The 13,273-nt window shown below is 46.3% G+C and overlaps 1 protein-coding gene across 3 annotated transcripts; it reads right to left on the bottom strand.

The window, feature by feature from the left end:
- Positions 1–333: 333 nt before the first annotated feature.
- Positions 334–12,709, bottom strand: ZFAND2A (zinc finger AN1-type containing 2A). 3 transcript variants are annotated; one of them, XM_044304371.1, is made up of 9 exons: positions 12,560–12,709; positions 11,385–11,476; positions 9,047–9,141; positions 7,796–7,927; positions 6,548–6,699; positions 6,338–6,454; positions 3,932–3,989; positions 2,981–3,057; positions 334–624 (listed from the first exon to the last, which is right to left on the bottom strand). In XM_044304371.1, exons 2-9 carry the CDS (start codon positions 11,437–11,439, stop codon positions 585–587), a joined length of 726 nt encoding a protein of 241 aa, XP_044160306.1. In that variant the 5' UTR covers positions 11,440–11,476; positions 12,560–12,709; the 3' UTR covers positions 334–584. The 3 variants fall into 3 exon arrangements, with proteins under 3 accessions (XP_044160306.1, XP_044160304.1, XP_044160305.1); XM_044304369.1 differs by having other exon boundaries at positions 3,932–3,992; positions 12,560–12,708; XM_044304370.1 differs by having other exon boundaries at positions 3,932–3,992; positions 12,483–12,626.
- Between the last annotated feature and the right edge of the window lie 564 nt (positions 12,710–13,273).

Genomic DNA, 13,273 nt, shown 5'->3' with positions numbered 1-13,273 from the left:
AAGGAGGCAGGACTTAGCGGGAAATAGGTATGGCCTAGGATGCAACATTCTGCATTACATGAACGTCCTAGACGACTTTCATAAGGTCTACGTTGTAAAGGCAAGTCAGGACACTAAACTATGGTGGTCATTTATGAATCTGAAATACTCCGATATTAGGCGTATTTCAGGCGCAGATGACGTCTCTTCATAACTCCGGTGGAACCACCACCAGCCATATGGCTTTATTAAGACCAGCGTCTAAAACGCCGGTCTCAATAAATGGCCCCCAATATGCTTTGCCTGAAGACTAAACACAATTAGGAGTTATGATAGGAATGAGAAAAAGACAAATCATTACAAAATTAAAATTCTTTACTGGATATTGCCAGCCATATTTACAGCCCACAGTTGATGGAGAGATATATAGTATATAGAAACATTATAATAAATAACAGCAAAGAAAAAAAGTGATTTCTAGTGGTGGTCTTGGGCTCCCGTCGTCGTGTCATCCTTGATACATTTATAAAGTGTCCAGTCTGAATGTTCAGTGATGGGGATCACCAGCTCATTTGTAGTCCATTATCAGCACTGATAAGAAGCTTTCACTGGCTGCCGGTCTTTATCGTGTTGATGGTTGGATTTCTGAAAAAATATAAATACAAAAAATGACAAATGGCAAATTACAGAAGCTAAATTACTTAAAGGGGTTATCCAACCCCCAAAATGCCTCCCCTACTGTCCAGGCCCCCGAGATTCTACTTACCCTGCTCCCCGGCTCCTGTGTCGCTTCTGGTGCGCCGCTGCATCTCCCTGTCGCACAGATTAAAACAACCAGTGACCGGGGGGAGCAGCCAATAGCAGGCCATGACTGGGACGAGCCTCCCTAGCGTCACCCGCGATGCTATGGAGGCTCGTTCCGGTCACGGCCTGCTATTGGCTGCTCCCCCCTGTCACCGGATGTTTTTATCCGCACAACAAGGAGATGCAGCTGCGGTTGTGCCGGTATAAGAAGTGATGCAGGAGCCGGGGAGCAAGGTAAGAAAAATCAGCGGGAGGAACCCGGGCAGTAAGGGAGGCATTTTAGGGGCTTGATAAACTTTTAAAAATAAAAAAATTCCAGCAATTGACGACATTCTGCAGTTACTTACAATTTACATAAAAAGAGGTGTAAGGATCTGTTGACGTCAGAGCTGTTACAACGGACAGCGGCAACCATCAGACCCCAGTGACTCAGATGCAATGTCAGGTGTTTTGACTGGAAAACTACACTGTATTCTTCCCACCAGAAATGATGCAATATGCACCCGTTGCCTCTGATGCACATGTGAACAGAGCCTGACTTTATAAACACTTTAGGTAGACGAGTGTCTTCTTCTCAATTTATGTCTAAAGCTAAAAGCAGAATTCTGCTGGTTTCTTGCTGCCAAAACGGCAGGGTTTGCAAAATCTGCAATTTCAACTGAAAGCAGTGTGCAATACGCAGACAACTCTCCGCTGAAGGTCGGCTTACCTCACTACAAAATCCTTTGACCGTTCCCTAGATTCATTTCTTCTCCCAACCTAAAGATTGGCTGTGAGATCACTTTACCAAATTATTGGAGGGCATGCAATACATTATATCCTGTACCCAGCAAAAGGCTTATAGGGGTGTTCCTATGTTATAACATCATGGCATAATCGATAGGCCATCCCTTGGGGCTCTTTCACATGGAAGAGTTTTCCGTCCAGATGCGAAGCATGTAGCAAACGCATAGAATCCGGGCGGAATCCTGACCCATTTATTCCAATGAATCTGTGTACATGAGAGTAATTTTTCATGCATTATCTTTGCATTTGGGGGAAAAATAAAATAAAAAAACTGCATGTTCTATATTGTGCACTTTTCACGCAGCTCTGGCTCCATAGAAGTGAATGAGGTTTGCGTGAAAAACGGAAGGCATCCGGATGTAATGTGTTCTTCACAGTTCAAGTTGCTAAGCGATGCGGATTGTTATTCTTAAGTCTTTTTCACGTTTTCACACACGTCAAAACCGCATGCAATCTGAAGCACAATCCACACGGAAAACACAAACACTGAGCAAAATTGCTGAATTTTTTTTATTTTTATTAAACTTGCCTGCGAAACCATTAGTTTTTCCCTGAACAGATCCTGACACAATCCGTATTGTGCCTGAGAAAGAGGCCTTCAAGAGGTTGTAAACTCAAAATGTACCTTCACATCGGTGTCCAAATAGTCAATAAAGCAGCCACCTTTACTATTCTCACTCCAAGCAGACAATCCCAGCATCAAACACAGCCATGTCTCTCTATGTGTGTCTAGCTGGCAGAAATGCCTCTAGGTCTTCACCACCCTCACACACACAAGGCAATGGCACCCACTTAATTATTATGGGTGAAGGGTCTAATTTACAAACAGGTTTGGATTGATATGGGATTTATACTGCACAAAAAACATGTCCGTGCCTTACAATCACTTTAAGGGTTCTTTCAACCGAGTGTTTGCAGTCCAGAAATCAAGCTCCGTGTGCGAGCGTGATCCTCTCTTCTGGACACTGCTCGTCTTGCATCATACTGATTTTTTAATGCTACGTGCTCTCCTGATGCCGGCTTCCTCACTGTGACGTAGTCGGCGCAGGCGCAGTGAGGAATCCGGCACCAGGAGCGCATCATTCACTCACTGCGCCGAATACAGAAGTGAACGGCGCAGGATTTCGTCAACGATGCAGCGAACCGTGCCATCAATCAAGAGGAGCTGGGCGGGCAGAACAGGGGACCTGGGCGGGATAAAGGGTGAGTAGACGGAGCCTCTAGGTGCTGATTTTACGCCCACATAGCACCTAGAGGCTCATTAGCATATAATAAAAGTGCTTATTTTATCAGAACGGCTGCAGGAAGAAAATGTCAAAAACATACTGTTAGCGCATCGCTATATCAGTCAGCTACATAACAGTATTTCTGGTGGTAGAAGCCCTTCACTATCCATCTCTATCACACTTACCTGAGAGTCAGCAGGTTGTTTATTCCAGCTTCCAGAATTGACAGCTCTAGTGCCCTCTGCAGAGCTTCTTCTTCACTCTAGAAGAGAAGTAGGATTTTCATGTTGGATATTTGGACAACTACGCGTTTCAGAATTTAGGCAACTGGCATTGGTTCTTGGAGTAGGTCTTTCATTCAGTAATTTACCATGAGTTCACACGCTGGATTTGAGCACCTGCAGAAGAGGTAGCCGCCCCTTGACAATCCCCCATGTTTTTGCATGGAAAAGCCAAAGCCAAACATGTAAACCCATTTGCATGTATGGATGCAGACTTATCAGTTTTGACTCGGATTTCCGAACAGAATCCGTGATAAAATCTGTGACAAATAATCTTACACTTGTGAACAGTACCACGACTAACAAGTGTTCTCCTTTCCAACATGGGCTTGTATTTATTTTTATTTTTTTATGGAATAACACAGTTATTACCATACAAATAAGACCTAAAATCCTGATGGCCAATATCAAATTGGTGGAGATCTGATAACCTGCCGATAAGCATTTTAGTTGTAGCGTTGGTGCAAGAAGTCAGCATCGGAACTACACAGCTCTGTCCATTGTGCAGTGGACGGAGAGGAGAGCCCCCCCCCCCCCAAACTGATCCTGAGAATAGGCTACCAATATCAAAATCCTGGACAATTCCGCTAATGACCAGGCCAAAATCGTTGTTTGGGGAATCCTAGACAGATGGCTAGATAATAACGAGCTATCCAGAGGATAAGTAATCAATATCTAAACAGTAGAAAACCCTGTTTAAGCAATACCCACTTCCAGTCTTTCATTTTTACCCCTTTTGTACATCTTGTATGTTAGAATATAGCCCACTTTTACTAGAAAGACAAACACCACTCTTTTGGAAAGAGACGACACCACCACGCAGCAGAATGTATATCAGTATGTGTAAAAGCTTACCAATCCGTTGTGCAGGCCAAAATCAGACATCACGGGTTCTGCAGAGGCCATTGGAGGGCTGCTGGACAGAAGAAATGTAAAAAGAAGCACATCAGAGCAAGCTAATGTGAAATGGTGTCAATCATTTAAAGGCTATGTACACCTTTGGGGGGTAATTACTTTTATGATTGCATTGTACTCATTTAGAGCTAAAAAAAAAAAAAATCATTTGGTCTTTATTAAAAATATGGAGCCCTTTTTTTCTGTACAGAGCCGAGATGCTCTAGTACAGGGGTGGGCAACCTCCGGCTCCCAGCTGTTGTGAAACTACAATTCCCAGCATGCTCCATTCATTTCTATGAGAGTTCTTAGAAGAGCAGAGCAAGTATGCATACTGGGAGTTGTAGTTTCACAACAGCTGGGAGCCGGAGGTTGTCTACCCCTGCTCTATGTTGGGGAGCTGACTGCTCCTTATCTATGACTTTATAAACACTCATTGTTCAGTTCTTATCTTAATGATAAGAGTTAAATAAGTGTTTATGACCTCTCAGTAGTTTAGCGATAAGGTTTATTAGATGACCTTCACAAAGTGAAAGTACCAGTCACACAGCTAGAAAACAGTTATCCCTTTGTGGCAGAACTGCTTAATATTTTTAATACAGGCCTATGGAAAATATGATTTTTAGCAAAAAATGAGTAACATGCAATCATAAACAAAAATTGCTTCTGAAGGTGTTAAACATGGTGTCTGAGCTGAAGGTAGCATGTTATAGAGCAGGAGGAGCTGAGCAAATTGCTAAATAGTTTTATAGGAACTTGTATTTCATTCATTTAAATTCCTGCTCATTCTGGGCTTTGACGTCAGGAAGGTGGTCCTATCAGTGACTGACAGCCTTCTCTTCATGAGGAGGCGGTCCTATCAGTGACTGACAGCCTTCTCTTCATGAGGAGGCGGTCCTATCAGTGACTGACAGCCTTCTCTTCATGAGGAGGCGGTCCTATCAGTGACTGACAGCCTTCTCTTCATGAGGAGGCGGTCCTATCAGTGACTGACAGCCTTCTCTTCATGAGGAGGCGGTCCTATCAGTGACTGACAGCCTTCTCTTCATGAGGAGGTGGTCCTATCAGTGACTGACAGCCTTCTCTTCATGAGGAGGTGGTCCTATCAGTGACAGGACCTCCTTCTCATAGAGGGAAGGCTGTCAATCAGTGACTGACAGCCTTCCCTTCATGAGGAGGCGGTCCTATCAGTGACTGACAGCCTTCCCTTCATGAGGAGGCGGTCCCATCAGTGACTGGCAGCCTTCTCTTCATGAGGAGGTGGTCCTATCAGTGACTGACAGCCTTCTCTTCATGAGGAGGTGGTCCTATCAGTGACAGGACCTCCTTCTCATAGAGGGAAGGCTGTCAATCAGTGACTGACAGCCTTCCCTTTATGACTGTGTATACAGAGATAGCTGTCAATCACTCATAGGACCGCCTCCTTGACTTCAGCAGTCAGAATGAACAGGAATTCAAATAAATTAAAATACAAGTTATACTGAATCTTCTCCCATAAAACTATAAATCATTCTGCTCAGCTCCTCCCGCGCTATAACATGCTGCCTGTAGCCTACATTGCATTTTCATCCAGACAGGTTCCCTTTAAGACATTACATTTGTGTTCTCTAAAACACAGAAAACACTAACAATGTCTGGAATCTGGATGCGCGAGTCCGGACTGAAGCTACGGAGGACGCTCAGGGAAGGTAGCCTCGGTTCACAGTTCAGGAGATTATAGATAAAGCGCTAGAGAAGTTATATTCACTGCAGCAGCTTTCACTTTTAAGCAAAGATCTTGTGTGAGCCTTATCTTCTTCCTTTGCGGACGCGTTGGCGGCATGCAGTGAGCCACAAGCACGCGAGCTTGAAGTAACTCACTTTTTATTAGAGACTATTTTCGCTCACTCAATATTTTCCCTGCCCACACAGATTTAACCCCTATTTAACAGCCATTTCCAGACGTTAGGACTCAATGAATGTGTGACAGATTAAAATGTTGGGTCACTTACGTGATCTGACCCAATCGTTATGCTAAAGTCAGTACTGACCGGCTCCAGCTCAAAGCCGAGTGCTGGAGTCCACGGAATACAACGCTCAAGCCCCCCAATAATCAGGAGCTCCCTGCAATCGCCATGCTGTAGGACGATCATACTGGACAGCGGTCTAGACCATCGGGGAAGAATATGACAAGCTGGAGGCTTAGAGATGCCACAGTCTTTCCCTGCCAAGATGCACTCTTGCACCAATTGCTTTGGAGGGAATCGCACCACAATCCCATTCACGTGAAGAGAAGGCGATGGCATGTCCGCTTTAAGCTAATGTACAGTGTGTGCAGAGGGGCCAGCAACAATATCTGCATAAGACTATGCTACCAAATGACATTACCTTTCACCTATATCTCTGCACATTCCAGACGGCTTTGCCTCCTGTGCCTTAAAGGGAGAAGCGATGGCTGCTCTGTTTTGCTCTGAAGTCTTCAGAGATCTTATCAAGGCGGCATATCTGCAAGGAGGAAGCACATAGTGAAACTCCAGTCATAGTGAGAAGAGGTGAGACACACACTACCCACCCGAGAACAATGGGTAAAAGAATTACCCAGCCTTAGACAGGGCCTGCCCTTTTGACTTGCAGTCGTGATCCAATGGATGTCTGTGAGAAAGGCAGAAGTTACTGTGACACTGGTCGCATTCAATCTTCATCAGCTCTTTCTTCTTGCATCCTGGTTTATGGCATCGATTTTTAAAAATCTTCAGGTAATTGAGAATAAAAATGATCATTTAGAAATCATTGTAGCAATTTACAACTATTATTAATGAACAGATCTACCGATAAGCAACGGTTCAGTGGGAAAGCTGGGGACAACCTGTACAGCTGCCACCTGAGCCGTCCCTCTGCTTTCCCCCACCACACATAAAACTAAGAAATAGATAAATAGGATTTTAATAACCTAATAAAAGGGGAAAAGTCAATGAACCAATTATAAGAATAACTCTAGCAACTTGCTACACTGACGGCTGGACTGGTGCATGGCATCCAAAGAATACCGCCCCATCAAGCCCTGCACTAGACACAGTACCATATATCAATTTAAAGGAATTTTATTTTGTTTAATTAAGTACCTTTACTTGCGGGGTAGCCTCCGTTGATGCTGCCATCCTTGCTTTTTTTTTTTTTTCCCCAAATACTTCTTGCTTGTCTCGCTGTGCCCTCCTGCAGTTTTCGCGCCCAGTATGTTAATACTGAGCATCGGTACAGGGAGGAGGAGACGCCAAAGTTTCTCAGTGGGTGTCTCCTTCTCCCTGGCCAGGAGAGCGTCACAGCTAGGGAGTAGGAGACGTCCACTGAGAAACCCTGGCATCTCCTACTCCCTGTACCGATGCTCAGTAATATAATGGGCGTGAAAACTGCAGGGGGGCACAGCGGGGCATTTTAAAAAAAAGAACAAGGATGGCAGCATCAGCGGAGCATATCCCCCAATAAAGGTACTTAAATAAACAAAACAAAAATGCATGAAAGGTCCTCTTTAAAAGGGTATTCCCAGGAGAGGTCATTAATGGCCATTTTGTGGTGGTCCAACAGGTTGGACCCCCAGCGATCACAAGAATGGAGATCCAATGTTCCCTTTTGAAAGCACTGGCGGTCGTGCATGTGCGCTACCGCTTCATACAAATCACTTATCTATTCTGTAGATAGCTGACGATTATGGAAAAAGTCCTCTATTTAAGACGATAAATGTAGATATCTAAGTCATACAGAGCTGCCTGTCAAAAAATAAGCCAAGGAGTACTCAAGCTCAGCCACAGCTCCGGACATATCTCATCAGTGGAGGGAGAACATCAGTACCTTCTGTTTCCGCTTAGAAGGCTCAAAACTGCAGTTTCTGTCAATGTGCTGTCCAACTGCAACGTCTGCCAGTTCTCCTCTCTTTACTGGTACTGGGGCGCCACACAGTGGACAAACAGGGACTTGCACATCCTAAAAGAGAGGGAAGGAACGCAGACAATAAGTACATTTTTTTTAGCTGTAGGACAACACCTTTAATAAAGCGCTGTGTCTCATACACATCTATGACAATGTGATAGCAACAGTTTGTCCTAAATCATTATTTATGTTTATTACATAGTATATCAGCTGGTATTTCAATCCTTATACTGCCACCTTGTGGCCGTATAGATACACATACATTTGAAAGGTGCTGTCACATCAGGACAACTTGCAACTTGCCCGTTAGGACAAATGGACGACAGAGGCGGAACGTGCAGTGGTTCTCACTCTGGACATGGGTGGCCTCTCCTTTGCATTGCTGCCATGTAATACTACTTTTATACAGCAGCGGATACCAGCTGAATTTCAACCTGACAAAATTAGAGGCTTGCCAAGGGGTTTGCCATGAAAGCTCTCCGATTAAAGGGGTTATCCAATGTCTAACACATTCCCCCTATTTCTCTGTGCCGAGACAATCCTTTTAGAGGGGTTGACTCATCATGGACAATGGGAGCATATCGCTAGAATATGCCCCCCATTGTCTTATAGGTGCACATGCACCTATATCGAGAACGGGGCCCCGCAAGCGAAGGCGGGCGCACTGCGCTTGCGCAGCCGCCCTCCATTCATTTTCTATGGGGCCGTGGAAAATAGCCAAGCGCTGGCTCGGCTATTTCCGTCGGCCCCATAGAAATCAATGGGAGTAGGGGCCGCGCATGCGCGGTACGCTCCCATTCACTTCTATGGGGAGCCGGCTTGGTGGTGGCCGGACCGGAGTCCTCCAGCCACCATCTTGCGGTGCTCCGTTCTCGATACAGGTGCAGGTCCTAGCGGTGAGACCCACGCACCTATAAGACAATGGGGGCATATCCTAGCGATATGCCCTCATTGTCCATGATGTGACAACCCCTTTAATTGCAGAGGTTTCTGCTTGTAGCTCTGCAGCTGGTGAGAAATCACTCTGCCCACGCTAGGAGTTGTAGTTATTTCACCTGCAGAGCCACAGGTTGAAGACTCGTCTTATTAACTGCTCCACATGGATCATCTTTCTTTGCCACCTTCTACTGCCCCTGCGAGGTAATCGTATCCATGCAGGGCATCATATCGTACCTTCTTGTAAGCAGAAGAACACTTATGTTGGTCGTAGGTTATGTGGTCCTTACAAAAAACATCCTCGCAAGCATCACACGTCATAGGGAGGAAATCTACAAAGAAAAGTTTTGGTACAAAGTTACATTTTCTTCATATAACAAGACAGTGCTCCCCCCGATCCGATCCACCGAAGGAAGTATTCCCTGACCCACTGCTTCACCCCAGAAATAACTGCTGATAATACAGGAAGTTCCAGCAGTAGTACCCCTTCCCCCATATAATAACCACGGCAAAACATCTTAAAGGAGTTCCCCGGGCTTTTAATATTCATGACCTAACCGACACCCTGCCGATCAGCTGTATGAAGGGAAGGTGCGTGCATGCCGTCTCCTGTACGCTTCTGCTAGGTCTATGGCAAGCAGGAAGAGAGACAGGAGACGGCATGCACGCACCTTCCCTTCATACAGCTAATCGGAGGGAGTGCCGGGTGTTGGACCCCCGCCGATCATCAATATTAAAAGCCTGGAGAACCCCTTTAATGAATGATACTGATGCTTGGGATATATAGCATTACTTCAAGATAACCACATATACCCCGTAGCAGCAATATACATGGCCTGCAACCAGCTCACATGCAGCAGAGGACTGCGGCGGTGACTGGCTCCCCTTACGTCATGACAAATACTCACATAACACAATGGGCTCCGGTCACCGCTGCTGCCAGCATTTGGCTGCAGGCGGCATCAAGCTGAATGTCTTCAATGAGGGAGCGCAGCTGAGCATTGCAGGCCGGGAGGAGAAGGAGCGAAGATCCATCACCAAGAAGGAACGAAGGAAGGTTCCCCTTTACAGGTGTGGCCAAGTGTGTGTGTGTGTGTGTGAGGGAGGGGTTTGCCTAATCCCCATACAAGTAGCCAGAGTGTGTCGGGGGTCGGTAGAGCCCTGTTCTGAAGATACGGGGGTAGGTCTCAGAGGAGGGGGCCCATATGGCATATCCTCTGGAAATACCCCTTTTTTAACCTATCCCTTATACATAGGATAAGGGATATGTATGAGATTGTTGGGTGTTTGTACGACTGCTGGGATCCCCACTGATGCCAAGAACAGAGGCCCCTACGGTCGGGAACCCCACCAGTCCGATAATCATCTCCTGACCTCATAAACACTCATTATAGCTCAATTCTTATTAAACCGATAAGAATATGCTTTAAATAAGTGTTTATGAAGTCAGGAGATCAGAGATAAGAGCTACACACGAGCCGCCAGATGACAGGATTCAAAGAAAACAGAAAGGGACAGCTTACAAAACAGACTGATTTTTAACCCTGTATCTTAGAAATGACTTGAAGCGAACCTTTCACCTCATTTTCACTTTTCAAACTATCAACAGTACGTTACAGATTACATTTAGTGTGTTGTTATCCATGTTAGGTGCGCTTTCCTGCGCTCTTTATTCATCCAGAAATCGGCTTATAAAGTTCAAATTTTGTGCTGTAACAGTCAAGCAACAAGTCAAGGGGGTAGCCCTTTCCTCTCCTCTGGCCGTACCGCCCCTGCCCTAACGCCGCCTCTATGCCATGTAATTGACAGCAGGCTCACTCGCAGGGACGGCGCTTCTGAATCCTGCGCATGCGCCGTCCTCCTCATTCGCCGCTCGCTCCCGTCTTTCTTGCGGACACAAGCGTGACCATGTAAGAGAATAGCGCATGCGCCGTACGCGATTCCTGCCTGCTTCTCTTCTCTACCTCCCGTGCACGCGCTCCACTATCTTCATGCTCCAAGTGCCCCACGTGATCACTGTAGACTTGTAACCAGATTGCAAGCCAGTGAGCATCGGGAGCGGAGCTTGTGTCCGCAAGAAAGACGGGAGCGAGCGGCGAATGAGGAGGACGGCGCATGTGCAGGATTCAGAAGCGCCGTCCCTGCGAGTGAGCCTGCTGTCAATTACATGGCATAGAGGCGGCGTTAGGGCAGGGGCGGTACGGCCAGAGGAGAGGAAAGGGCTACCCCCTTGACTTGTTGCTTGACTGTTACAGCACAAAATTTGAACTTTATAAGCCGATTTCTGGATGAATAAAGAGCGCAGGAAAGCGCACCTAACATGGATAACAACACACTAAAGGTAATCTATAACGTACTGTTGATAGTTTAAAAAGTGAAAATGAGGTGAAAGGTTTGCTTTAACATTTTTAATGAAGATCAAATGTTAAAGATTTTTTGCCCAAAAAGAGTAAAATGCAATCAGAAAAAAAAAGGCCCCAAAGGTGTACATTGCTTTTCATACATCTTTCGATGTTGCTGTGGATGATTTCCCATGAAATAATAATAAATGTTACTGCCACTACTGTCACCATACCTAGCTGTTTGCACGTGACTTCGGAGCAATGTTTTCCTAAATCTGGAAACTCCATTGTTTAGAGCCGTAAAAATCTTTGAAAGATGAACTTCCTGTAAAGTAAACAAAAATTAAAAACATGAATTCACAGGGCACAACATTTCGATCTTAGGCTCCGTTCACATTGCCGCTGGTCTCTGTTGCTTTTTGACTAAGCTACACCTTCAGTATAAAAAAATAAATAAATAATAATAATAAAATGGGCCTATGAGAAGTCAGTGGGGTCCATCAGAACCGTAAAGGCCCACTACCATAGGTCCATACAGATGGATGGCTGACTGAAGAAATGGAACTAAAGGGGTTTCACCAGAGGATAGGGCCGGGGGGCCCCCACTGATAATGAGAACGGAGGCGTCACTGCTCCTTTCCCTTCCATGGTACGGCTCTCACACCATCCCCGCCAGATGCATACACGTAGACAGAGCGAATGGTCACACTTAGGCACCACCTTCCTTGTGATCGCTGGGGGTCTCAGCAGTTGGACCCCCAGCAATCAGATACTTACCCCCTATCTTGTTGGTAGGGAAAACCCCCCCCTTTATCCGTCCATGGAGACAAGTAGGACCAGACTCTTCACAGCTGGGACCCGCTGGCAGATGCTGAGTGATTCGGAAGGGGCGCAGCACTCAGCAAAGCGCCTGACTGGTGAGGGTCTCAGCAATCAAATGCCCCAGACCATTAAAACTTACCCGAGAACCTTACCCTTTAAGCGCATGAGCCCCATCCGCAGCGAGTGTCATACGATGCTGACCCGGCTGTTTAACCCCTCAGATGCCACGCTCACCAGCGACCATGGCATCTAAGCGATTAGACAGTGGAGGGGGCTTCCTACGGAGCTTAAGGGGAAAGTGGGGGCGATGGGTTTCCATGGCAGCCAGGCGCTTAACGGAGGGTCCGGTTCTGCCATCTTCGTACTGCCCCATTGCATTCTTTGCTATGACTCCAGTACCAGATGTTCAGCCCAGGTACAGAGATTACACAGACAGAATCCCCACCGCCTCTCCTGCCGTGGTGGGACTACAACCCCCAGCATGTTTACCCACACAGCTCAGCTCTTACCTGTCGGACGTGCGGCAGTTTTTGGCCCCGACCTCCCGCCCTCGGTATATATATACACGTCCCTCATGCTGACTCACCGCCGGCCTAAGTTGCGGAGTCATCCTCCGTCCTCTCCTCCCACCGGTCCCGGAAAGTTCCAGACAAATCCTCTGGTCTACCTGCGCTGTCATCGTTCTCTGTCCCGTGGTGATGACGTCACGCTAGACTCTCTGTAGAAAGTGCGCTGTCATGTCGCTGTCCCGCCCTGATGACGTGCAGGCCAGCGCGAGGTTGTTGTTGTTTTGCTGAATAGAAGGAAGAGGTAACCATGGTGATAGCCACGTGGTGTATGGCTGCGTCATTGAAATGGAAAATCTGGGACGGTGGAGTGCGGGAATGAGTAGGACATGGAGCTGGCAGCAGCAACCAATCATGTTTCTGCTTTCGTTTTAAAACTAGACCTGGCACAATTAAACCTTGTATCTGATTGGTTGCCAAGGGCTTTGTTTTATATCTATCTTTTTTTTTTTTTTGCACTGTGGGTCATTACAAGGAAGGGTCATATTGTACCCATAATAACCATGTAACATGGTGCTGTATAAAAGTGATATGGCAGCCCACAAAGTGACACATTTTTTTTAAACTGCTTTAAAGTTGCCCCTCGGCATGAGTATTCTACTCTGTGGGGCAATAAAGGGCCAATAATGATGTATGGGGGCATTAACAGGGCATTGTACTGTGTGGGGGCACTAAGAAGGCATAACCGCTGTGTAGAGGCACTAAGGGGGCATAACTACTGTGTAATGGCACTG

Source organism: Bufo gargarizans, chromosome 8, assembly GCF_014858855.1.
Source record: "Bufo gargarizans isolate SCDJY-AF-19 chromosome 8, ASM1485885v1, whole genome shotgun sequence".
In the NCBI taxonomy this organism is placed as follows: Eukaryota; Metazoa; Chordata; class Amphibia; order Anura; family Bufonidae; genus Bufo; species Bufo gargarizans.
The sequence above is the reverse complement of the archived record's forward strand: the minus strand, read 5'-3'. Positions and strand labels throughout refer to the sequence as shown.